Here is a 27,974-nt window from a genome sequence, read left to right as displayed (position 1 = left end):
ATATATCACAATAAATACAACGTTGTCTGCTTTTTTGCATATTTGTTTAATGTATGTAGCGCAGGATGTTTTGGTACTCTTCGTACCCAGCGAATTTTCTTTTGGAAGTGTAAATTTCATACTTGTTTTTATTGTTACCAATGATAGTATGTTTCATATCATCATAATTATGTTATTAATAGACAATTGATCAGAAAAGATATTTCGGTTCAATGTTACGGAGAACTAACAAGCATCTGTCCACCCTGTTCAACCTTCTTTTATAATTTGGTTTATCCTTTCATACAAAGAATGCACACATCGAAATGTCTCGCCTAGTTCACTAACCATTAATTTTATGGTGATAGTCCTAATAATAAGGCTTTACTTCAAGTGTTACATAAACTTAATATGATCAAAGAAAATGAGGCCAAGTTCAGATCAACCAAGCGAAAAATAAATGTACACCTTACAATCATTATATACACCAAATATAGTTGATCTTTTGCTTATAGTTTCCAAGAGACCGGCTTAGTTTTCTCGTTTTAATTGTTTTACATTTCGGAGCCTTTTATAGCTGACTATGCGGTATGGGTTATGCTCATTGTTGAAGGCCATACGGTGATTATAGTTGTAAATTTCTTTGTCATTTTGGTCTCTTGTGGAAAATTGTTTCATTGGCAATCATACCACATCTTTTTTTTTTATATATATTTACTAAGATAAATAAATATTGCCCATGGAACCATGAAAATGAGGTCAAAATAGCTACAGGATTAACCATGCCAGACAGACATGTACACCTTACCATCAATATTTGCAATAAATATAGTTATAATAGTATTGTTTATAGTATCTAAGAAACATCCTTAACTATGAAAACGTAACATTGACCATTGAACCATGAAAATGTGGTCAAGTTCAGATGCATGACATACACAACTTACAATTCTTCCATACAAATATAGTTGACCAATGGATTATATTTTAACACAAGTGTGCACACGCTGAAATGTTTCGCCTTCTTTACTAACCATTGATAATCCTAAAAATAAAGCTTTTTTACAACTTTCACATAAAGTTAACATGATTCAAGAAAATGAGGTCAAAGTCATTAACCGAGGGAGAAATACACAGATATAGGAAGATGTGTTATGAGTGCCAATGAGCCAACTCTCCATCCAAGTAAAAAATTATAAAAAAAACATTATAGGTCAAGGAACGTTCTTCAACATGGAGCACTGGCTCAAATCGAACAGGTACCTTATAGGGCGCCAAAAATAGTACTGGTGTAAAACATTGCAATGATTCAAAACACTGGATATAGTTGACCAATAAGAAACAGACGTACCCAAGAAAAACTAAACATTGACGAATGCACCATGAAAACTAGGTCAAGGTCAGATGAATCATACCCGACACATGTACAACGTAAAATCCTTCCATACAATATCAGAGACGAAACGAAACGTCCACATGCAGAGGCATCAAACGAAAAATCGTTACGATTAGGTATAGGACACAGTACACAAATGAAGAGGTCATGCAAGTATTATGATGTTTAAGAACGATTTTGAACCATGTAGGTGACTAATTCACATCTTGTCTATCGTACATCTTAATCATTGGCACTCGTTGGTTCCTGTTCTTCATTTTTTTCTTACAATTTGTTTTTTTTTTGGTTTGTGTCAATTAGTCTGGACTTTACTTATGAATGTTTCACATTTTTATGTAGATACTCTTTATAGCTGATTGTGTACAATGTATACCGATTGGGGTGTGGTGATCTTTTGTCGCCTATATCAACGTCATTTGACCTCTGTCAGACAATTGTCTCATTTTCAATCATTTAACATTTTATTATGTCTGTTATATTGAACAAAAAGCATGTTTTAACGTCAACATTTCTTTGAAAGACATTAAATACAGTTTTCTAAACAAGGTGTCCGAGGTACGATAGTAAAGGGACAAATTGTTTTCTGGTTTGTGCGTCCGTTCGTCCGTCCCGCTTCAGGTTAAACATGTTGATCAAGGTATTTTTTGATAAAGTCCAATACCTACCTACCTACCTAGTCCTTATTATACCCGGAGGCACATAGGGCAAGATCTTTTCAATCATCTCTGTTCTGTGCTTTCTATTCTATTACAACCCAGCTGATTAAATGTTCTTTCATTTTAGCTTCAACTGTTCTACTCCAAGTTGTTTTTGGGCGTCTTTTCTTCCTTTTCACCTCAGGTGTCTATCTTAGGGCTACTCTGGTCAAGTCCTCGTCTGGTCTTCTAAGAACATGACAAATCCATCTCCATCTTTTCTGCTTCAATAAAGTCTCCATATTGTTGGATCCTGTTGTTTCATGGACGTCTATGTTGGTGATCTCACGCGGCCAGAATATCCTAAAGATCTTTGTAAGGCAACCGTTGTGAAAACTGGAGAGCTTGTTGATGTCTTTTTATGTCATTCTCCAGCATTCCGCCCCATATAGTAGCACTGCTAGTACACAAATGTTATAATCTAATTTTGGTGTTCTTACTGATGTTGCTTGTCTTGCAGATGTGTCTTAGTTTAAACATGCACACTCTGAAATGTCTCGCCTTCTTTACTAATCATTATTATCATGTTGATAGTCTTATTAAGTATAAAGATTTATTACTACTGCCTCATAAACTTAACATTAACCAAGATAGCATGAAAATGAGGTGAAGGTAAGATGAACCATGCCAGGCAAACATGTACAGCTAACAATGCTTCCATAAAACAAATATAGTTGACCTATTACTTTAATATAGATGAAGAAAAACAGACCAAAACACAAAAACTTAACACTGTGCAATGAACCGCAAAAGTGTGGTAATGATCAAATAAAACCTGCGGGACTTGCATATGGATCATAAAGTATTTCCATACACCAAATATAGTTGACCGTTGGCATATAATATTCGATAAAAAGACCAAAACTCAAAATCTTAACTTTGACCACTGAACCATGAAAATGAGGTCAAGGTCAGATGGCATCTGCCCGCTAGACATTTACACCTTACAATCATTCCATACAACAAAATTGTAGACTTATTACATAAAGTAAGAGAAAAACAGACCAAAACACAAAAACTTAACTATAACCACTGAACCAATAAAATGAGGTCAAGGTCAGATAACACCTGCCAGTTGGACATGTACACCTTACAGTGTTTCCAAACACAAAATATACTAGACCTTTTGCTTATAGTATCTCAGATATGGACTTGACCACCAAAACTTAACCTTGTTCACTGATCCATGAAATGAGGTCGAGGTCAAGTGAAAACTGTCTGACGGGCATGAGGACCTTGCAAGGTACGCACATACCAAATATAGCTCTCCTATTACTTATAATAAGATGGAATTCAACATTAAAAAATTCTGAACTTTTTCAAGTGGTCACTGAACCATGAAAATGAGGACAAGGACATTGGACATGTGACTGACAGAAACTTCGTAACATGAGGCATCTATATGCAAAGTATGAAGCATTCAGGTCTTCCACCTTCTAAAATATAAAGCTTTTAAGAAGTTAGCTAACGCCGCCGCCGGATCACTATCCCATTGTCGAGCTTTCTGCAACAAAAGTTGCAGGCTCGACAAAAAACAAGACTAAAACACAAATGCCTAACACTGAGCAATGAACCGTAAAAAATGAGGTCAAAGTCAAATAAAACCTGCGTGACTGACATGTAGATCATGAAATATTTCAATACACCAAATATAGTTGACCTATTGCATATAGTATAAGAAAAAAAGGCCAAAACTCAAAAACTTAACTTTGACCACTGAACCATGAAAATGAGGACAAGGACATTGGGCATGTGACTGACAGAAACTTCGTAACATGAGGCATCTATATGCAAAGTATGAAGCATCCAGGTCTTCCACCTTCTAAAATATAAAGCTTTTAAGAAGTTAGCTAACGCCGCCGCCGGATCACTATTCCATTGTCGGGCTTTCTGCAACAAAAGTTGCAGGCTCGACAAAAAACAAGACCAAAACACAAATGCTTAACACTGAGCAATGAACCGTAAAAAATGAGGTCAAAGTCAAATAAAACCTGCGCGACTGACATGTAGATCATGAAATATTTCAATACACCAAATATAGTTGACCTATTGCATAAAGTATTAGAAAAAAAGGCCAAAACTCAAAAACTTAACTTTGACCACTGAACCATGAAATGAGGTCAAGGTCATACGACACCTGCCAGGTAAACCTATACACCTTACAACCATTTCATACACAAAATAAAGAAGTCCTATTGCATACAGACAGTATAAAAAAACCCAGACCAAAACACAAAAACTTAACTTTAACCACTGAGTTACCAATAAAATGAGGTCAAGGTCAGATGACACCTGCCAGTTGGACATGTACACCTTACAGTGCTTCCATACACCAAATATACTAGACCTATTGCTTATAGTATCTCAGATATGGACTTGACCACCAAAACTTAACCTTGTTCACTGATCCATCAAATGAGGTCGAGGTCCAGTGAAAACTGTCTGACGGGCAAGAGGACCTTGCAAGGTACGCACATACCATTTATAGTTATCCAATTACTTATAATAAGTGAGAATTTAACATTTCAAAAAATCTTAACTTCAAGTAGTCACTGAACCATGAAATGAGGTCAAGGACATTGGACATGTGACTGACTGAAACTTCGTAACATGAGGCAGCCATATACAAAGTATGAAGCACCCAGGTCTCCCACCTGCTAAAATTTAAAAGCTTTTAAGAAGTGAGCTAACACCGGCGCCTATGTCGAGCTTTCTGCGACAAAGTCGCAGGCTTGACAAAAATGCATTTCTTGCTTTTCATTTTCTTGCTCTGATGTCTTTGTCTACTCTGTATATACCTTTTGTGTCTTTCGCCATTCCTTTAGGAAATTGCAATATTTAAAAAGTGTTCTTTTTAATACCATTTAAACATTATCAAATAAAATAACAAACTAAACCGAGAATACTCAGAAAACCAGAAATTAAAAGCAACTTTCAAACTTTTCCGAAAATTGTCAACAATACAAAAAGTTTTGATTCTTTCATTGAAACATTTTATTATAAATTATATAATGAACATTTGTATGTATAAAATAGCATAACTTGAAATGTGTAAACTGTAATTGAATGGGACTTAGGCTTTACATCTGGCACGAGATTGACACAAGATAATCAAATAAATAAAATGTACATCATATGTAATTTGAGGTTGTCAATAACGAATTATATACAACAAAGGGGAGCATGCAGAAATGTCTGTCTGAATTATTAATTTTAAGTGAATGATATGCCGACAGTCTTAATATAAATAGCTCAATAAAATACGAAAATGACATTAAGTTCAGATTAATTACCCCTATAAGATAGAAACATACACTTTGCAGGGACTCTTTCAATCAATTTCAGTTGATTTTCTACTTGAAACTAACCTAAACACAAATATCAACAACAATAACTAGTCAGGTGACCCTATTACATGTCGAGTAGATTTGTGCACTGATTACTTGATCATTTCTCTATGGATGATTCTTACAAGTCCTTCTCCCTTAAACATTTCTAATTTTCATTCATAAAGACTCTTGAGTGAATCATTGATCAAATATGTACCTGTCAAATGGTGACATACAAATTACCAGGAGCAGACTGACAGAAGGGGTTTAATGCTTTATGCTCTCAGCAAAAACATCACTTAAATGAAAATAAATCAGTCATGTTTCTGTCAGATTGGTTTGTACACCTACCTGCCATTCTACAGATGAAACTTTTAGTCATCTCATAATAGTAAATGAAAAACTACTCCAAAAATAAACTCAAAATGTATTCATACAAATTAACAGGTTTGATGTTAAACTCACATGTATACCTTACATTCATTTTAACTTTGTCAGCTTATTAGCATTTATACATTTTCTTTTATTAAAAATGTGATCATTAAGATATATACAACATATGCCCATGCTCCAGTAAGCACTTACAAATGTAAAATTGTTCCCTCTCAAGACTTTCAAATATTTATCTTGTATTTACAGTATTGCAAAAACTTAAGCTGCCTGAATTTATTACTAATAATACAGATTATTTGTTTTTATACCGTCTAATGTCTAAATGTTTACAATATGACACAGTATATAACACTTGGTTTTCCGTAAACTCTCTAGATACTTAAGAAAACTGTGATTATTGTACATATCAATTTTTATAAAATTGCTTGTAAGGACTGAAAGGACAAAGGTTGCTTTCATTTTGTAATTTTGTTCATTCAAAATAAATAAGCTGGGCAAATATAAATTTGAGTTAGAGTTATCTTTCTTTGTGCATGATTGTATATTGTAGTGAAGCCTATTTTAATAATAGATTCATACATGTTATTTTCAATAAAGAAAAGTATAAAGACTTAAAATTCAAAACAACATTTAACACAGAAAAAATATAAATCATATAACATGAGTAACACAGTAATTTCTTCAACTACAAATAACTCTCAAAAACAACATTGTTTTGAAAGAACACATTAGTTGGTTAGGTGTTTTCAGCTAATAATAAATAGTTAGTACAATATGTATACCTATACATGCTATATATGCAATCATATGTTCACTTTAAATATTTTCTAATCATTGCTAATTAACATACTTTTATTCACAAATTTGTTGCTGTTTGTGCCTTTAATAAAATAAACATAGTAGAAACAATCTCTTTCCTTACATGGAATATTATATGTTATTCAGGTCTCAGCCAGGGTATATACTGTGACATTCCCAGCTTTATATCCCCTGAGCCGATGGCGAAAGGGGATATAAGCCCTAAGCCAGGAATGTCACAGTATATACCCTTTCTGAGACCTGAATTACACATATATTACGGATTACCCCTGTGTTAATGTTATTTTCCAGTGCAGGTATTTGTTGACAACACATATATATTGAAAAACCAACCCTGGTATGATCAGCATACGTGAAGGATTTTCTAATTTGCTGTGAACATAATTTTATCGTGTATGTAATCATTTAAAATAACAATTTTAACATTAAATTTAAGTATTAAGTGTATATTGCGTGATTTTGTATCAAAAATGTATTATTGACTGAAGCACATCATTATTTTCCCTATGACAGTCGGATAGTTTTTTACTACGTCTTTGAGGTTCCAATTGGGGATAAAACCTTGTATATACCCCGGCAGGCAGTTTCCTAGATATATACTGACATCTCTGTGTTGTTATCCAATCACAAACCTCAACACATTTGTAATCCGTAATATAATATTATTTCCATTTAATAGATTAACTCAGCAAATATTGTACAATATTTGGGGTCTTTAAATTTGTGTTTAGGTTTTCTTTGATATGATTACATAACTTAAGTTCCCACATGCACCTAGGTTATCATAGATATCTATCCCTAAGTTTTATCAATTTCATATATAATTTTATAATTATAAATTGTGTATTGCAGACTCAGATTCATTATATTTTGGTTTTTGGTAAAACAATTCAGTACAAAAAAAATGATATTAAATAGGTTTTGTCTATGAATCTGTGATATCTATAACAGTCATCCAAAGTTTGTTTCCTAACAAACACTTCAACAAGGTTTATCAAATATGGGAGAAAAAATAAACAAATGCTTACCAAGGTTTATTAAATATGGGAGAAAAAACACAACTTCTATCTCACCTATATCAAACAATAGTCATGATTATCAAAAATGGTTCTGCCCGACAGTTCACATTCTTTCAAAAGTTCCACTCAGTGTTACAAATTATTTAGATTTTACTTCACTATGAACAAGTGTTAATAAATTTATAAAGATATTTAAATAAAAACAACAAACTAGCATCATGTCTGAATTACAATATCTTGAATAAAAGTGATAAAGAGTGTCTTTTTTTTGGAATTTAGTGAAGTATAATTCAACTTATCATTATTATGATGATCTAAGATGAAATACTCCATTATTAATAAGATATTAAACACAAGAATAATTCAACCATAAAGGTGGTTAACTACACGTCTCAAAATTACAAATTTAATTACAGGTGTTTGCTCTTTAGTGTATTTTTTAACAGTCTATTTATGCACCAACTTTGACCATTGTTTTATTCTCTCTTACTTTCTCTAAACTCAGTACTATGACTTGTTTGTCTCTGGCTAGTACCTGTGTCACCTTGATATTGTAAATCTGATTTTTTAATGAGCCTTTCGTCTGAAGATATACTTCTACTTTTTATTTTTTTAGTTTTAGAACTTTCATCATCATGAAGCGAAATACATCTATGAAGTTTCCTTAGTTCTACAGTCCTGTGTTTACTAGTTTCATTACTTCTCTCATCAAATCTTTTTTCTTTATCCTGTTTATCCACTTTAGTTCTCTCTAAGTCATGTTTAAAACTTCTGCTTTTATGTTTATGTTTTAATTCTTTCCCATCAGACCTTTTCTCCTCTTTTTCTTCCTTGTGCCTAACAACATGTTTTTTGTCAGATAGTTTTATTTTGGGAATTTTATATCCTTGTTTCAAGCCCTGGTGACTACTTTCAGCATCATCAAGATGCTGAACATCTGAGTGAGGCAATTCTACTGTTTCGTTAGTTACATTTTCCATAAAATCTGTACCGACTGTTGTAGTGTCTTTATTATAAACATTTAATCTATTATTTTCAGTATCAGTGCTAGTTTCAGAACTTTCCTGTTTGTTATTAACCTGTTTTTGATAGTAAACCCCTCTTGGTGCAGTGTTCGTAGATAAATGTCCTTTTTGAGATGCACAATAAGATTCATCAAAAGTTTGAGAATCACTAACACTTTCTGATGCATCACTTGTATGCATTTCATCTATATTTATGTCATCACCAGAATTTTGTCTTTGTACTCCTTCTTTTTGTATTTCACAATGTTCAATTGTAACATTAGTTTCACCATGTTTTGGCTGTCTATGCCAAATTCTCATTCTAGCACAAGAACATGCTAACAAAGATTCTGAAACCTGTCTTAACTGATCACTTTGTTTCTCATAACAGTTGTCATCATCAAGATTTTCAATGTCTACTATATCAATATCAATATCTTCATCACTTTCTTGACTTGTACGAGAATCTTTTATGACATTTTTATCTTCTAGTGTTCCTTGTAATGCTTTCAGGTAAGATGTATCTGAGGTATTGGTATCTTTGGAATATGGTTTAAGTTTCTCATATTCAATATCTGTCCCTGTTATAATAGATTTATTTTCAGGGGCATAATCTGGCAATTCTTCGCAAATTTCTTTATCAATTTCTTTAACTTTTTGTTCTGTTATGTTCTCCATGACATTTCCTTTTACCTGTTTCTCATCTTGAATTTCTTTGGAATTAGATGTGGCCTTTAGTTTAATTCCAACATCTGAATTCATATCTCTATTTTTTCTGGATTCTTTCTCTGTGGTTGAAGATTTTCGTCTATGTCTCTGTTTAGCCTTTGATTTTCTTATATTTTCATTAGAATCTGCAACTATTTCTTTTTCTTTTCCACTCTGATGCAAATCCACTTTATCTTCAGAAATATGAGGTTTACTTTTAACATAACTATCCGATTCAGCAATTACATATTTCTTAGTACCTGTGATTTCCTTTATTTGAAAATCCCTTTTTAAGGACACTTCATTGTCATCTTGAATATTTCTAAATTCAGTTTCATTGCATGACTGATATTGCTTATCATCATCTTTTTTCTCATGTTCAAATACATCTTCATGGTCCTCTATATCAAACTGTTTATATTTTTTATGCACAGATTCAGATTTCAAATGAGGCTTTTCAGCAGTATCTTTCCCCCTGATTTTTAATCTTTCATCATTTGGGTCTGTTTGTAAAGCACTATATGATTTTTTCTTTTTATGAACTTGAATATCTTCTTCTTTGCTTGAATCACTGTTATGTTTATATCTCAACTGTACACTGTTTCCCTGAGAACTACATGTGTCTCCTGGTTGTAAAGAATCATGCTTTAATACACTTTTGTCTTTTTCATGTAATATGTCTTTAGCACTTTTGGGTTGTATTTTATCATCTATTGCACGTTCATTTCTGATTGTAAATTGAAGTTGAAGCTTTTCTTCCTCCTTTGATTTCCTTCTTTTCCTAGCTATATTTGAATGGCTATCTTTACCGTCATATTTGTCACTAGATTTTTGTAATTCATCAGCATTTTTCTTCCTCTGTTCCTTAGTTGTTGAACTTTTGTCTTCATACTTATGTTTATCAATATGTTTGTCTTCAATGTTACGCCTACTGATATCTTTCTTTTCATCCTTTTTATCATCTCTATGTTTCTCACTTTTCTTTTTGTCATTTTCATTTTTTAGTTCATTATGTTTATTTGTACTGTTTCCTCTTATTCTACTTCTATCATCAGAATATTTTCCATCTTTTCTTTTTTCCTCTTTCATGTCCTTTTCATGACTTAATTTATCACATTTTGTCTTTTCTTTATCCTTCAACTTTGTTTCATCCTTCTTACTAAAACGTTCTTTTCTGTCATTTAGCACTTTGAGGTTTCGTTCCCTATCATTGCATTTCGAATGTTCACTCTGATTATGAATGTTAAATCTTGATTCTGTTATCTCTTTTTCGCCAATTGATTTGTCTACTCTATGTTTCTCATCTTTATGACTTGTTGAAACACGTCTTTTTCTATCCCTAACACCAGAATCAAGTTTATCATCTTTGTAACTTGTAGAGTCCCGTCTTTTTCTGTCCATAACACCAGATTCAAGTTTCTCTCTTGACAGGTGGTGTCGTGATTCATCCGGTTTATCATGTCTGCATTTTCTTTCATCCTTTAGTTTGTTTCGATCTTTGAGGTTAGTTCTTTCCTTATTACATTCCTTAATTTCATCTTCTGAATCACTTGTTATTTCCCCTTCCTCTATGTCATCTTCATCACTTTTAAGAGTTCTATTAGCACTTGTTTCATGAATTTTATCTTGGATTTCTTTATTTTTTATACTATCAGAGATTAAAATTGTGTTTTGGCTTTCTTGTTTATTTTCTATACTATCAGGGTTTAAAACTGTATCTTGGCTTTCCTGCTTATTTTTCATACCTTCAAGGTTTGAAATGGCATCACTTACAATGCTTCCAGTTTCTGTTGAAGAGTTTATAATGTCTATGTTATTGGAATCATTTGGTATTTCAATCTTGGTATCGCAGAGAGTTTCTTTTTCTAGCATTTTACCTTTGTCCAATACCTGAATGTCAGTTTTCTCTAAATCATGTGAAGTTTTACATTTTTCATCTCTAACATCATTCTCTGTAGTTTTATGCTCTTCATTTAGGTTTTTGCATTTTACGTTTTCTTCTTTGGACATGTTGGATATCAAATTGCTATTGGCTGTATGTGATGTGTTATCGATCATGTCTATTTCATTTGAATCATCACACATTTTGTCTACTAACTGGATATTTTTTGAAGATTCGTTATCATTAGTAAGCACTTGATCCATATTAGAAGTTTTATTTTTAGAACAAACCCTTTGAGAGTTTGTCTCTTTGACAGGAAATTCATCAAGAGGATTGTAACTTATATCCAGAACACTTTCTGTAGTGGATGTGACTGTTCTAAAAGTATCAAGATTAGAAATGTTTTGGACCTCTTCAACACTATTAGTATTTGTAACCACTTGAATATCATCTATGAGATTATTATCTTGCTGAGGAGAAATTGTTTCCTTAATGGTGTGCTTTCTTCCTTCATTCCTGCTTTCTTCTTTCTTTTCTAAGTCATTGTTTACATCACTTTTCCTTTTCTTATCTCTGTCACGTTTCTTTTGCTTTTTATGTTTATGTGTTTTTTCTGTAATGTGTGGGGATATTTTCTTAGTTTCTTCATTACTGTCAATTTTTCTAATAGAATCATCCAAATATGTGTTTGGAAATGAATCATGCCTAGTTTTAGAACTTGTATTTGTTCCATCACTATTAACTTCAGCAGAATTATTACTGATTCCTTTTTTCAAAACACTAGCGTTTTTATCAGTTTCCTTTTCTTTTTCAATTATACTAGATGATTTCTTTTCAATTTTGATGTCAGATTCTTTTTTATCATCTTTTCCTTTATATGTTTTAGATTTTAAGTCATCATGTCTAAATGGGCTCATTGTTTTATCTTTGTGGCAAATATTTTGTTTTTTTGTGGAGGAATCATTAACCTCTGAACCACTTTTTTCAGAATTTTTACTAGATAAATAAACACTGTCTTCAATCATATCTGGATGTATTTCACTGTCAGATTCTTCTGTCTGTGAATTTAATTGAGCTAACATTTCAATTTCCTTCAGGAGTGCCTCCCTGTCTTTTTGAAGGTCAAATAAATGTTCAGTATCCAATTCATTATCATCTTCATCATCAATAGATTCATCATTCTGAGCAATCTTTTGTTCCTTTCTTCGTTTTATATTTTTCTCTTTAGTATCTTCCTTCTTTGAGAATTCATGTTTTCTATCTTTCTCAGTGTGTTTTTGGCGAGATGACTCTTTCTTTGAAAGTTTTCGTGATTTACTTTTATCCAAATGTTTAGATGAATGACTAACATCTCTATCAATTGATTTGTGTTTAGAAGTAATTACAACGCATGACTTTAATTTTGGAGAGCTTTCTACTTCTAAAACCTTGTCATCATTCCTACTGCTCTTTGGTTTCACATATTTGTTTTCACCTTTGTCTTTCTTATCAGATATTTTTTCTGGTGTGATTGTTCTATAGTTCAAGGCATTCCATTCATCAAAATCCTTGTTTTTACTTTTATCAGATGTTAACTTACATTCTTTTTCATACTGTTTCTTACCATCCGATAATTTCTTTACTGGTGAGCTTTTCAAACTATTTCCAAGGTTTTTATCCTTACTGCTAGAATTTTTTGAATCTGTTTTATTCTTGTCTTCCATTATTTCTTTACTTTTACTTCTGGAATGTTTACCTTGTATAATGTTCATTTCATTGTTTTCCTTTCCATCTGTAGTATTAGTAGTTGAGGTAGAATTAGGTTTCTCATTTTGTGGACTTTTTGGAAGTTTGTCTGGTGATATGGACACAGAATTATCCTTTTTCTCAATAGCCTTTTCAGAAGTATTAGTAGTTGAGGTAGATTTAGATTTCTCATTTTTTGGACTTCTTTTGAGTTTATCTGGGGATATGGAAACAGACTTAAACTTTTTCTCAATAACTTTATCTTCCTGATTTTTATTGTGTAATTCCCCTTTATCTCTATCAGTGATCTTTTTAGGAGATTTCTTCATAGAATAGAGCTTTTCAGGTGTTCCCCGTATTTTTCTTTGTTTCAAATCACTGTCTGATTCTTCATCTGAATAATTTCGTTTTCTTGATGGGAGTCTGTCCCTCCTGGAATGACATTCATGAGGACTTTTACTTTGTTGTTTTGAATAACTTTCTCTACTATCACTCCTATTTCGTCTGCTGTTATTTGAGGAAGACTCATATTTCATTCTTGGAGATCTTTCAAATCTCCTTGGTGATCTCTCATCAATTTTCCTAATCCTCTTAATGGAAGGTGAATCAACTCGTAATGGTCTCTGATCTGGAGTTGAGGATCTTTCCTTTGAGTTATGTGATCTTTGCTTAGTTTCTTTTTCTTTTGATTGTGATTTTAAATTTCTAGTCTTATCAGATTCGTACTGACTTTCCCTCTCTGAATGTTTCATATCATCATGTTCTGTCACTTTATCAAGATTTGATTTTGAAGACACATGTTTCATTAAATCACCAGACTTTCTACGAAGATCCTTTTTACTCTTTTGTAATAATCGTCTAGCAGTGTCCTGTTTACTTGAGTGAGGCACTACAGAAGACCCTCTGGCTAATCTTTGGTCTGTATCATGCCTTCTACTCCTTTCATTACTAACCCTTAATCTTTCATTTCTAGCATTCTCATATCTGTATTTCTTTGAATCACTTTTAACAAGATTTTCCGTTTCTGTGCTATGTTTTCGTTTGCGTGATTGCTTGAGATCATTTTCAATGTTCTCCTTATCATCAAAGTGGTACAGATCTGGAACACCACCATCTGCCGCAGTATTATCCTTTCTACTGGTACCCTGTAAAGGAGGTGGTCTACTGGTACCCTGTAAAGGAGGTTGTATATCCATACTTTGTCTCTCACTGTCACTTGGGCTATTGCTACTTTCTCTTCTTTGTCTAAAATTTTGATGATGCATTCTCTTTCTGAATAAGGACACCCCATCATTTCCTTCACTTCTCCTGAAAATAGACAAATGACAAATAAAGGCAACAGTAGTAAACCGCTGTTCAAAACTCATAAATACATGGACAAAAAACAAAATCAGGGTAACAAACTAAAACCGAGTGAAACGCATTAAATATAAGAGGAGAACAACGACACAACAACGAAACGCAACACACACATAGAAACGGACCAAGCATCAAACAAAACACCACGACTATGGTACAATACAATTGAACAATCTTTGAATGGCACAAGACCATTGATCAAATTGAATATTGCACATGACAATTGCCTAAACTTTATAAGACAAATGAACAAACTTTAGCATAAGACAAATGACTGAACTAGATAATGAAATAAGAAGATGATATTTTTGATAAATAAACATGTAATTGCATCAAATTATTCCATTGAAATCTTGTAATTGATAATAATTTTTACAGAATTCTTATCTGAACTAAAAACAAATTTATTTTATTTCAAAGCTGTAAAACCAAATGCAAATAAATTGTATTCTATGGCGGCATATGATCTAGCTTATAGGAAGATAAACCATTTCTTTATTTTTGATATATTTCAAAAATGTTTTATTTATAAATCAGAAATTTGAGTCTATAATATTTGCATCAGTGCAAGTATGCAAATTTAGAAACCTCCAGAAAAATTTGCAATTTTATAGCTTTAGTGTAAACATTATTTCAAGTCTATGGACATGAAATTCAGAGCAATCATAACTGTGTATGTATATCATGTATATTATTCAGCCAAACAATATTCCTGCTGTTCATTAAGCACTAGAACCATTACACTAGAGATATATGTGTTGTTGGACTATAGATGTAACCATGTTTATCCCAAATTATATTCATATAAATCTGCAATATTTAACTGACTGAACAATGTACAGGATATCATATCAAACTGCAATTATGCTTTAATGTTTTACCTGCTTAACTTTTAAAAGGGCACTAGCTATGAGTTACTTAAAAAAATTAAATCATGATTTTGTTTTATCAATCATAAAGTTAAATAGTTAAATAATAATTTGCTTTAAGCAGCCAGTATGATTCATTTTTTTGAAAATAAACTACAAAACATTGATAATGATTTTTTTCTTGGAATTCAACTTCAGTAAGTCCTTAATCGTGTGAACTTCAGTGGCGGATCCAGTCATTTAAAAAAAAGGGGGGGGTCCCAACCCAGAGTAAAGGGGGGGGGGGGGGGGGGTTCCAACTATATGCTCCCATTCAAATGCATTGATCGGCCATGCCACTGAACTTCAATTTAACCTCTTAGCTAGAAATAGAGTATGCATGATTGTTGAGTGTTAGGCTACATGTATCAAATGAAAAGAGTGTCGACATGGAAAGTGAAGCAAATGTTAACAATTTCATTGATTAATTTGATTGACATAAAATCATTCAGGTAAAATTGAAAATTAACAAATTTTTTAACATTAAAATTGAAATCAAACAGACAAACAGACATAGAAATCAAAGAGCTGAAAGCTCTGAAGAAAAATGACGCCACTCTCTCTAATATTGGGATAGTTTTTATGCAAGTCTTGATTTTCACATACCGTAATTAGTTTAACAATGCAACATGTCTCGTAAGCAAATAATTGATATTCGTATATGTGTGTGTGTGAAGTGAAGGTGACAACTGGCTGTTTTTTTTAAGACAAATGAATAGGTCCAGACTACCTGAATTGTACAAATAAATAACGTAGAAAGGCTTGTATATTTCTCACTGGTACATAGTCTGAATCCGGGTCCGTTCGCACCCATTCACATTTGCGCCCACTCATGTTCATCCCCTTTCACTTTCACATCCTACATGTTCGCACCCAATCTTAATTGGTTTTGTGTTTAATAACTCGATCTGTAAGCAAGTGTTTTCTTATAAGTATAATTGTTGTCATTCAGGCCTCAACAATAACGCTTGTCCGATTGTCCGGTACCAGAGGGAAAAAAGGTCGGACAAATAAAAGCTGTATCAAGCTTTTCCGTCGGGACAAGTTCAATTATTTCGCAAAAAATAAATTTTAATAATCCAACTTTGATGAACAAAGTAATTATAAACAAAAAACAAGAAAACAAATATTAATTAGGAGACATTTCGGGACCAAACCAAATCAGAACCTAATTCTGTTCCTTATAATAAATACCATACCAGTAATTTTTTCACAAAAATATTTTTTTTTATTTACCATAAAATTCACAAAATCATATTTGATCACAAGTAGAAACCAGTTGCTTCGCAGGGCACAGCATTATACGACCGCAGATGTAGAACCCTGAACAGATGGGACAAGTATGGACACAACTTTTAAGTTGGATACAGCTTTAAATGTGGATTGTGATTAAATAGTTGACACAACATAGGTTTATGTCACATTGTGATTTGGACCCTTTGGACCTTAATGTAGATCAATTTGAAAACTGGACCAACAATTAAGAATCTACATACACAGTTTGATTTGGAATATCAAAGAACCCCATATTCAATTTTTGATGAAATCAAACAAAGTTTAATTTTGGACCCCGATTTGGACCAACTTGAAAACTGGGCCAATAATTAAAAATCTAAGTACATTTTTAGATTCAGCATATTAAAGAACCCCAAAGATTCAATTTTTGTCAAAATCAAACAAAGTTTAAGTTTGGACCCTTTGGACCTTAATGTAAACCAATTTGAAAACGGGACCAAAAATTAAGAATCTTCATACACAGTTAGATTTGGCAAATCAAAGAACCCCAATTATTCATTTTTTGATGAAATCAAACAAAGTTTAATTTTGGACACTTTGGGCCCCAAATTCCTAAACTGTTGGGACCAGAACTCCCAAAATCAATACCAACCTTTCTTTTATGGTCATAAACCTTGTGTTTTAATTTCATAGATTTCTATTCACTTATACTAAAGTTATAATGTACTGATTTCAATTCAAATTTCTAATGAAGTTTGCAACAATAACTGCTGATTTAAATACATCATACAATATTAAAATGTAATAAAAAGTGCTTGTTATCACTGAATGGTAAAGATTGTTTTAATTTATTAGTTGGTAGTAAAAATGAAAATACATTGTATATTGTATAAAACTATGATTAAAGTTGATTCAACTACTATTCTATACAAAGAAAGATAACTCCAATTGAAAAAATTAATTGCTATTTCACAATACTTAATATGATAATTTTGAATCCTGATTTGGACCAACTTGAAAACTGGGCCCATAATCAAAAATCAAAGTACATGTTTAGATAAAGCATATATCATAGAAGCCAAAGAATTTAATTTTTGTTTAAATCAAACTTAGTTTAATTTTGGACCCTTTGGACCTTAATGTAGATCAATTTGAAAACTGGACCAAATATCAAGAATCTACATACACAGTTAGATTTGGAATATCAAAGAACCCCATTTATTCAATTTTTGATGAAATCAAACAAAGTTAAATTTTGGACCCCAATTTGAACCAACTTGAAAACTGGGCCAATAATTAAAAATCTAAGCACATTTTTAGATTCAGCATATCAACAAACCCCAAGGATTCAATTTTTGTCAAAATCAAACAAAGTTTAAGTTTGGACCCTTTGGACCTTAATGTAAACCAATTAAGAATCTTCATACACAGTTAGATTTGGCAAATCAAAGAACCCCAATTATTCATTTTTTGATGAAATCAAACAAAGTTTAATTTTGGACCCTTTGGGCGCCAAATTCCTAAACTGTTGGGACCAGAACTCCCAAAATCAATACCAACCTTTCTTTTATGGTCATAAACCTTGTGTTTAAATTTCATAAATTTCTATTCACTTATACTAAAGTTATAAAGTGAAGACCAAGAAAAATGTTTATTTGGGCCCCTTTTTGGCCCCAAATTTCTAAACTGTTGGGATCTCAACTCCCCAAATCAATACCAACCTTCCTTTTGTGGTCATAAACCTTGTGTTTAAATTTCATAGATTTCTATTTACTTAAACTAAAGTTATTGTGCAAAAACCCAGAATAATGCTTATTTTGGCCCTTTTTTGGTCCCTAATTCCTAAACTGTTAGAACCAAAACTCCCAAAATCAATCCCAACCTTCCTTTTGCAGTCATAAACCTTGTGTCAAAATTTCATAGATTTCTATTTACTTAAACTAGAGTTACTGTGCGAAAACCAAGAAAATGCTTATTTGGGCCCTTTTTGGCCCCTTATTCCTAAAATGTTGGGATCAAAACTCCCAAAATCAATCCCAACCTTCCTTTTGTGGTCATAAACCTTGTGTTAAAATTTCATAGATTTCTATTCACTTTTACTAAAGTAAGAGTGCGAAAACTAAAAGTATTCGGACGACGCAGACGACGACGCCAACGTGATAGCAATATACGATGAAAAAATTTCAAATTTTGCGGTTGTACAAAAACAATACTTGCAAAATAGTGACATATATACCGGTAGTTGTAAATTTCTGTGTCATTTTGGTCTCTTGCTGAGAGTTGTCCCATTGGCAATCAGACCTTATCTTCTTTCATTGATTGTATTTGAATACACTTTTTTTAACTTAGAAAAATATAGGATACAAATGTCAAATGAGTGTACAGGCCTATCAGATGGTGCCTCATGTGCAGAGTCTGATGAGACTAGCATTGATGAAAACTAGAACCTAAGTCCTGTGACATGACTAGATTCAGTTGTACTTGACTCATATTTTTGAAAAGTATTTCAAAAGAAAAACATCAAATTCTGTTCTATTGTTTAAATTCGTTTTGTTCCTTTAATCAACTTAAGATGTAAAATGGTTATTTATAGTAAAAAAAAATTGGACAAGAATCAATTTCATTCGGACAAGTAAGTTTTGGTATGTACTTGTCCTACTGGACAAGTTGAAAAAAAAGTTATTGTAGAGGCCTGTCATTCAGTCTCAAAATAAAGTGGTGTTGAATAAATCTTAATCATGTTTTGGATAGCGTATTTTTAAAAATAATAATAATCCTTTCTAAATAAAGTGGTATTTTGTCAACGTTTTTTTTTGGGTTGAATAACTCTTAATCATGTTTTGGTTAGTGTATTGCTATAACTTTGTTTCATTGACTTCTTTCAAAATGAAGTGAGATTCTGAATATGTTTTTTTCTGTGTGTTGAATAAATTTTATCATGTTTTGGTTATAATAGTGGATTGCTATATTCTGGTTCCTATATCTTATTTTTAAAGGCACCAAATGGACGATCAGGATGATAAAATATGTTTGCTCAGCAGAAATTCTTGTTGCATGGTGCAACTGTTAAGTTTAGTCCCTGCATTTTTACATGTGGCAAACTTAAGTTATAGTATAAATGGGCATAACTCTAGACAATAAGTTATGCACTGCATGATTTTACGATTGTAAAAATGAACTGGCGTAATGGGGAGATAATTTTGACGAGGTAGAATCCTGACTGTTAATGTAAGCAAATGTGTAGCTAATAAAGTGACAAGATAGGAAAACAAGCCATTTTGTTGAAAATAAATGTTCCTGCGTTTAATAATGGCGTCACAAGTTGTACTTTATTGATTTTCCACGTAAAAATCAATGAAAATGGGTAGATTTCCATTGATTATTGGACAGGAAACATAGAGTGCATACCTCAACAACAAAGATCTGTTAAAGTAATGTTTGTGAAGGCATTTATCATGTCTTATTTGAATATTTAGTTTGCTCTAGGTTTCCTGGTCCTAAATTTGGTTGAAATACTGCAATTCTTGTTGAATTTCACCAAAATCTCTTACATTGTATCTAGACCTTTTTAGGATGTAAATATTAACATGTTAGAATTAAACTTTGATAAAAATAGCTCGATTTAACTTTCTTACATGACTTTAGGTCAACTTAAAACATTTCTTTTCTTGTAACAATGAACTTTATAATTGGGGCTTAATTAGGCCCTTACCGAACTAACTCCTTTGTAATGAAGTGTTTAGTTTTTAAATTTATTAGTAATTATTTGATATTGAATAACCAGATGCTCTGCCGGGCGCAGCTTGATACAACCACAGAGGTCTGACCTTGAACAGTTGGGGCAAGTATGGACACATCATTCAAGCTTGATACAGCTCTTAGTTTGGATTGTGATTAAATAGTTGACACAGAATAGGTTTCTGACACATAATGAATGTGGTCTAAGAACTTAAAAAAAAATTTAGACAATTAACTTTTGTCAATGATTATAGTCCAATATCATATCCAAAATCTAAATACATGGTTAGATTCAGCATATCAAAACACCCCAAGAATTCAATTTTTGATGAAACTAAATGAAGTGCAATTTTGGACCCTTTAGAACTCAATGGGGACCAATTTGATAAAGGAGCCCAAATATCAAAAATCTAAATACATGGTTAGATTCAGCATTATATGCAAAAACCCTGTATATTCAATTTTTGTTGAAATCAAACACCCTGATTTGGACCAACATGAAAACTGGGCCCATAATCAAAAATCTAAGTACATTTTTAGATTCAGCATATCAAACAACCACACAAATTGAATTTTTGTTATAATCAAACTTATGTTAACTTTGGACCATTTGGACCTTAATGTAGACCAATTTAAAAACTGGACCAAAAAATTAATAATCTAAATACATGGTTAGATTCAGCATATCAAAGAACCCCAAACTTCAATTTTTGATGAAAAAAAATTATACTCTATAGCCTGCACCTGTCTGGCAAGTTGAATTTTTGAGAATAAAACCATTGAATATAAAAGCATCTTAGCAGTATATGAAAAGTATTGTCTCCTTCGGCACTCATACAAAACCTGCTTATTTCTAGATATATAACATTGAATATATGACATGCATGATTTTTATGCCCACTTTTTTAATGGTTATTTATACCATAATACATGTACAAACAAAAGAAGACTCTTTTTGAAGATTTTTTTTGTATCCAATATCTATGGATTGCTGGTACCTAAGACTAGCTAGTTCCCTGTCTTTTCTCTGTAGCTCTGCTCTGGCAGTTATTAATAAAGCTGAAGAATTCTTCTCTAGTGTCTCTATCTTCTTCTTTAACTCTGTTTCAGTATTACGACTTTCATCCAAATCTTTTTCTAAGCTGGTTATTCTATCTAAAGCTTCTTTGTAGTTTTTATCAAGCTGTAAAATTATAGTTTCAAAAACCCATTAAAAGACTGTAGCAGAAATGCTAGGTAATATCAGTAAATAGTAAGTTATACTGCACTTATTGGAAGTGTTATGTGTGAATTTATATCATTTATGTGGCAACAGTCAATAGTTCTATAACTAATATTTTATTATAAATTTGATTTAAAAATTTGGTTTTCATTAAAAAAAAAAGTATGTGTCCTCTCTCCACTTTTACCAGGATTCACAGAGAAGATAAGAAGGGGCATTTTTCGGACAAATTATTTTATAATTTTGTATACCAGTATGCTCATTTTCACAAATGATGCTGTCCTTTAATTTGTTGTTGTATTTTTTTATAGTACAATGTTGTCTAATATCACTGACTGAATGTATTTTCAACCAACCATAAAAAAATTGTATACACTGCTCTCACAAATTGCACATACATGATGCAATCCTAGCACAAAAATATATCAAATTCAAATCACAGTAGAAGGTGAATGTTCTACATTAGTTACTACATGTACATGTATGTATGTGCCTAATAGTTCTTAATTATACTCTGCTTCACGTGGTGGATGGTAGTGTTTATATATATATTTATGTTTTAAAAATGTTAGGTTACCTCTTCATAGTCTTCATGCTTCTGAATATTTTCATCTGTGATCAAATCACCATACAAATCTAGAATACCACAATTGGAACTTTCTTCTTCTATATCCATGATTTAAACAGCAACTTCAATCATTTATGCACTCTACATTAGGATAAAAAAAAAAAGAAGATCAATTACATGTTTGTACTAGCTACATGTACATGTACATGTACATGTAATTTTAAAATACATGTATATATCAAAGATATACAGTCCAGTAATTTCCAAAATACATGTACATATCAAAGATATACAGTCCAGTAATTTCCAAAATTCAATTCAATATTTTATTTCCATTCTCAACATGCTCAATTTTATTCTAATAACATTAACAAACAAAAATTTTCTAAATCACTGATTCAAGTAACATTATATCCATTAAGGTTGGAAGTAAGAGTTGTCTTTCTTTAATAATCACCTATTTAAGTACATGTAGTACAAAATAATCACTAGAAGAAGTGATTTAATTTTACTGTAGCTTTAAATATAGAATTCTAATGATCCAGGGACTAATCATGTTTCTAACCTTATCAGAACCAACATCTGTGTTGTATAGGATGACCAGGTCATTTAAGGTGATAACCTTGTACTGAATCTAGGATAATGACATAAAAATCAGTTGTTTAAGTATCATACCTCAATTTTTTTTCCAAAATTCACTTCTTTAAGTATTATGATTTTAATAACCCCCACTTATTTCAACACCCCCTAACAGTGAAATTTTTATCGCAAACAGTAGAATTTTATTACATACATTGTACATGTCATCTGAAAGATGAAACCTTGAAATTTACAGAAAAAAAACTCCCACTGCTGGGAAAAATCTGTTAAGAAAGTATCATTTCATCATTAAAAATACAGGTAAACTGGGACCATGGACAACTCGACCACGGCAAGACGGACTGCACAACTCAAAATCATGGCTCAAAAAATTAAATGGAAATGCCGACCTACCTACAATGTACACTATTTATTTTGATGATGTAACCTGAAACAGACATATATTTTTTTTGGTCTTAACACTCTTGCTGCTGGAGAGACACATGTTCCCTCACAGACTGTGTCCATGTTAAAATGTATGTAAGCTTCAGCAGTGCTTTATCTTAATTAAAGATCGAAAATAAAAAGAGTGTGATATGTTTTTACAAACAGTCTTTTGGACACAACGTCATATATATATATTGAATGATGTCATTGTTTGGCATGTCACGTCACAATCGTCCAGCGATCGTATTATCTGGCATATGAAATGAAAACCTGAAAAACAACTGGCGCATTGAGGGCTAATGTGATTCACAAGTGTATGTGTTTTGTTATTCATATATAGATTAAACGTTGCTTTTCCTGTTTGAATGGTTTTAAACTAGTAATTTTTAGGTCCCGTAATACATGTAGCTTGCTGCGCAGTGTGAGCCAAATAAATTCTATTATAAAAACAGGTGTGGGGACATGTAGCCTAGGAATGCCAATAGACCATTTTCGAGTTCATCCATCACCAGAAAAAACTCGTCAATTGTGCACGCCTTTATGACGTCATTTACCAGACAGAGAGGACCTCTGTATCTCTGCACTATTAATGTTCATCAAGCATCTTAGTGATCGCCATTCTGCAGGATAAACTAGAAATAATGTTTGTTTTGTAAGTAATTAATCACAATTTCCTTTTAACAGCAGTGTTGATCATGTTGATTGTTAATTATGAAAATTTAATTTGCAGAATAATTCATGCAAATTCCCCAATAGTAGTACAAAATGTATTATACATGTAGCTTTCCAACCACTCACTCAAAATTGGAGAGGAAGTGAAAATGTTCCTAAATGCTGCATGAATGATGTTCACTAAAACCAGAGTTTTTGACAGAAATGCATCGAACTTGAAAGTTGTCTATTTGATAACTAGATCCTCCATTAAATTATAAAGTGGGTCTCATTGGGGTCTAAGCGTGACGCGGGATTGCCGATTTTTTGTAAGCGTGACACATGAAAGTCAAATTTTTGTGTCGTGAAAATGGTAAATGGGGTCTAGCAGGACCTGGGAAATGACAAAAAAATGAAAATTGGTTCGTTCAGAGTGTAAGCGGGATACAGGAATCTGACAAACAGTAAGGGGGATCCGAGATTGGAACCCCCAATGAATCCCCCTATGACTATGTAAAGGCTGCACTTCAAATAATTGAAGAATTTCTCATGTAAGAAAGGATAAACGAGATTTTCTTTTAACTCAATCGATGTTATAAAGCCGAATCAACCTGTCATGCCTGTTGGACTTCAATTTAAAAAGTGAATAATTTATACGAAGAAGACTGCGGGATGAATTTTTAAAACTTGTTGGAAATCCCACTTCAGCAAATGATAAGGCAGGGCTCGACATTACCATTTGTCCGATTGTCCGGGACAAGTGGAAATAGGTGTCGGGCAAGTAGATTCATCATAGTACTTGTCCGATGGGACAAGTGAAAAAATCGATGTCAGATCAAATTCAAGACTTATACATTCCTAAAAATATGAATGATTGTTTTATTGATCATACAAAATGAAATAAATATTCATTGATTGAATCAGAGACATATAAACTTGTATATTATGTCTCTGATTGAACATATTTGAACATGCTGGCAGCCATTGACTAGGGGAAAATAAGTAAGGGGAAGGAAACCAAATGTAAATGTTTCTTCTTGGTATAAGCCTCTTGAATTAGCTATAGGAGCACCTCCATATGCATGATATCATATGGAGTTTTACCTTAACTTTAAAATTTAAAATTAAAGTTTGTATCATTTGCTTTTGCTTTTAGGCATAATATTAAATTAAAAAAGGTATTATTTAATAAGATCTATAAGTTAAAATAATAAATTAAGATGGAAAAATTAGATAAAATCTAAAAGGGCAGATTTTTTTAATAAAATGTTTTATGTACTTCATGATCATATATCAATGTATGTAAAAATCAATGACAAATTGTAAAATCTTGTTTGGCACCATCAATAAATTAAAAAGGTTTATTTGCAAACAAGGTGCCAGGTATATTTAAACCATACCACCACTTCAGAATGAATATAGGTTCATGAATAGGAGAACCTAGTGGTTATTACTACATATAACATGTATAATCAATATGGAGAATTTTCAATTATAAATTCGGACAAGTGAGTTATGAGTTCGGACAAGTTGATTTTCTTGCAACTTGTCCGAAGGGACAAGTAAGAAAAAATGATAATGTAGAGGCCTGTAAGGAATTAATGATTATATGCGTTGTAAAATCTTTTGCAATATATGGTTCATAATATTGAATATTCTTGTATGTTTACCATGCACATCAATTTGTGTTACCGAACATGTTGATTATCTTGACTTCGTTCCTTGTTTTTACTTTTCTTGTTACCGCCATGTTTTGGTTTAGGTTGAAAATATAATTTTCGAGTCGAAGTAGGATTCAAATCTCCGGCATATCAGCAGAACAAAGTCATAACTGAAACAATATGAATTTTAACTCAGCTTACTTGTGCATGTATTGATTGTTAGCTAAATTCCATGATAAACATATGCTATGAAGAGCTAAATAAAGATAAAGATCAAGATACTTGTTTTACAAATTAGGTGTCCGTGTGACTATAAGTTACACATCAACATGAAAACTACTGTACGTGAGAGGTTAGCTATAAAAGATCATAAAACTAGGTTTAATCTAACAATTTCTACATAATAATTTTACTGAATTCAGTATTTTGTGATTTCACTTTTAACATGAAAATCATATAATCACTTTTAACATGAAATTCATATAATCACTTTTACTGACATGAAATTCATATAATCACTTTTAACATGAAATCAAGGATTTGTATAGTGAGACTATACAAATCCTTGATGAAATTCATATAAACTTTTTCAGTGGCAGATTCAGAGGGGGGCGTAAAGGGCGTACGCTCCCGCTTTTTGCTCGGATTTTTTTTTTGTATAATGATTAATTAGACTAGACTTCGTGAACTTTGCCGTTTCCCGAGTATTTAATTTGTGTACGACAATTATAATATTAAAGATATTTTTCGCTGGTATTTACTGACTGTCAAAGTCATGTGATTTGCTATGGTGGAGTTGACCAGTGCGTTGAAAAAAAACGTCACTCGGTCATTTTGAAATTCAAATTACAGTTGTACACATTGCTTAGGCCGAGGCTGTCATGACAATCAGGAAACCTTCAAAGCGACACAGGATTGAGCAAGAATGTATTGACTTCAAGGCTGTTTCACTATTCCACCAAAAAGAAAGTAATAGTAAATACTCTATAGACTATTATACTCTCACGAAGAAAAAAGTTCCATAATAATATTTTACCTACAAACACATGTTTAACCCAAAACACTCCCCCCCCCCCAGCCTTTTTAAAATAAAATAGAAAAATGATCCCAGGTCAGTATTTAGCTCTAGAATGATTTTAAGTCCCAGGTACGAAGCATTTGATTTGAGGAGGCAGTCTGAGATGTTTGAGAGAAAAAAAAGTAACTCTGATTCTTGCCTTAAACAAAAATTCTGTCCGTATCTGGATTGAAAACAATAGTCTTGTCCACTTTTCTGCTATTAAAAACGAAAATTTCCAACAAAATTATTAAACATTAAAGGAACATGATGAATAAAAACGGGCGTATTTTTTTTGTGGCCGGGGTTTGCATGTCTTTTGGCTGTTAAAGTTTGATTTGTGCCAGTTTTTACTGACCTCCCTTTTTAAATTAACCTTCGAGTTCGTTATTTTTGTTATACTTCTTTATACGAGAGAACAAGGAAACCAAGGATCAATTACTTCCTTCTACTTTGATGTCCACGATATATTTGCAAATATGATACTAATGAATTGTCATTTTTGGAATTTTTACATGCAATGAATATGATTAAACGATGCGTATGATAAAAAGATAAACATCTTTTTTTTTTATAATTATGAAATCAGAGAGGTGTGACGACATCCCCTTCAACACTATCAACCACGTAACTCATGCAAATACCTTCTGATTGTTGGACAAACATTGCAAAGGTAAACGTTTTAAATTGTACTTTTAAAAAATAGAAAAAAATATGGAAAAATGTACACAAATTATCAGCATTGAGTATCATAAATGTAGGAAGGGTATTTGTTAAGCATCTAATTTAAAGCATAACACAATTTTCAGAAATACTCCTCAATGTTGTTACAAGCCAACTCGTCCTTACTTTTTCGTTGGTTCCGTTGGATGATAAATTCTAATTTTGGTATTGTTAGGTTTGATGTTCTATTAAGGTTTGGACAACATTGACCGACCATCATCTAGGTTCTCGTACATTTTAAAAGAGTCCAGAGTTCGTCGATCCATTTGCGGATCTCCTATCGGAATTAATCTACATTGTAAATTCACAACTTTTTGTGTGTCGTACTTTTGTATTTGATGCGTTTTCCTCGGTTTTAGTCTGTGGCCCGGATTTGTTTTTTTTATTAACTATTTATGAGTTTTGAACAGCGGTATACTACTATTGCCTTTATTTAATGATCTTACACTTTGTGAATTTACAACGTTGATTAATTCCGATATGAGATCCGCAAATGGATCGACGAACTCTGGGCTCTATTTGTCAGTGTTGCCCAAACCTTAAACAGATTGGGGGTAATGTAAAGGTGGTAATAAAAAATCTAACTAACAGTAATTCAATATCTCGGTCCACCAAACACTTCATAGGAAACCAAAGATTTATCAACGTGAACCTCATCAAATAATTATTTCGAACGGCACGGATAAGAAGTTCCTAGTGTACAGAGGCTATTCATGTGATGTGAATTTATATTTAAAAAAAGACATATATCCACCAATACCCAGCTCATCGTCACATAGGTTGTGTTGGTAATGTGGCCCTTGTCAATGCCTATAATTGTTAAGAAAAAAAGGACGAATCTGATGCTAATGACAATTTTTTGTGAGTCAAATGAAA

General features: G+C 32.3%; 1 protein-coding gene across 1 annotated transcript; it reads right to left on the bottom strand.

Moving 5' to 3' along the window:
• Nucleotides 1-5,070: 5,070 nt before the first annotated feature.
• LOC134687482 (protein split ends-like) lies at nucleotides 5,071-25,419 on the bottom strand. Its single transcript, XM_063547814.1, has 4 exons — nucleotides 25,328-25,419; nucleotides 21,990-22,121; nucleotides 21,189-21,373; nucleotides 5,071-14,257 (listed from the first exon to the last, which is right to left on the bottom strand). The coding sequence occupies exons 2-4, from the start codon at nucleotides 22,086-22,088 to the stop codon at nucleotides 8,107-8,109; spliced, it is 6,435 nt and encodes a 2,144-aa protein (XP_063403884.1). The 5' UTR covers nucleotides 22,089-22,121; nucleotides 25,328-25,419; the 3' UTR covers nucleotides 5,071-8,106.
• Between the last annotated feature and the right edge of the window lie 2,555 nt (nucleotides 25,420-27,974).

This window comes from Mytilus trossulus, chromosome 10 (assembly GCF_036588685.1).
Source record: "Mytilus trossulus isolate FHL-02 chromosome 10, PNRI_Mtr1.1.1.hap1, whole genome shotgun sequence".
Taxonomy (NCBI): Eukaryota; Metazoa; Mollusca; class Bivalvia; order Mytilida; family Mytilidae; genus Mytilus; species Mytilus trossulus.
The sequence above is the reverse complement of the archived record's forward strand: the minus strand, read 5'-3'. Positions and strand labels throughout refer to the sequence as shown.

Coding starts and splice junctions, on each gene's coding strand:
- LOC134687482 (XM_063547814.1), bottom strand. CDS start 22,088: ATGGATATAGAAGAAGAAAGTTCCAATTGTGGTATTCTAGATTTGTAT. Junction 21,374..21,989: donor AGCATGAAGACTATGAAGAG/GTAACCTAACAT, acceptor ATAATTTTACAG/CTTGATAAAAACTACAAAGA. Junction 14,258..21,188: donor AGGGAACTAGCTAGTCTTAG/GTACCAGCAATC, acceptor GTCTATTTTCAG/GAGAAGTGAAGGAAATGATG.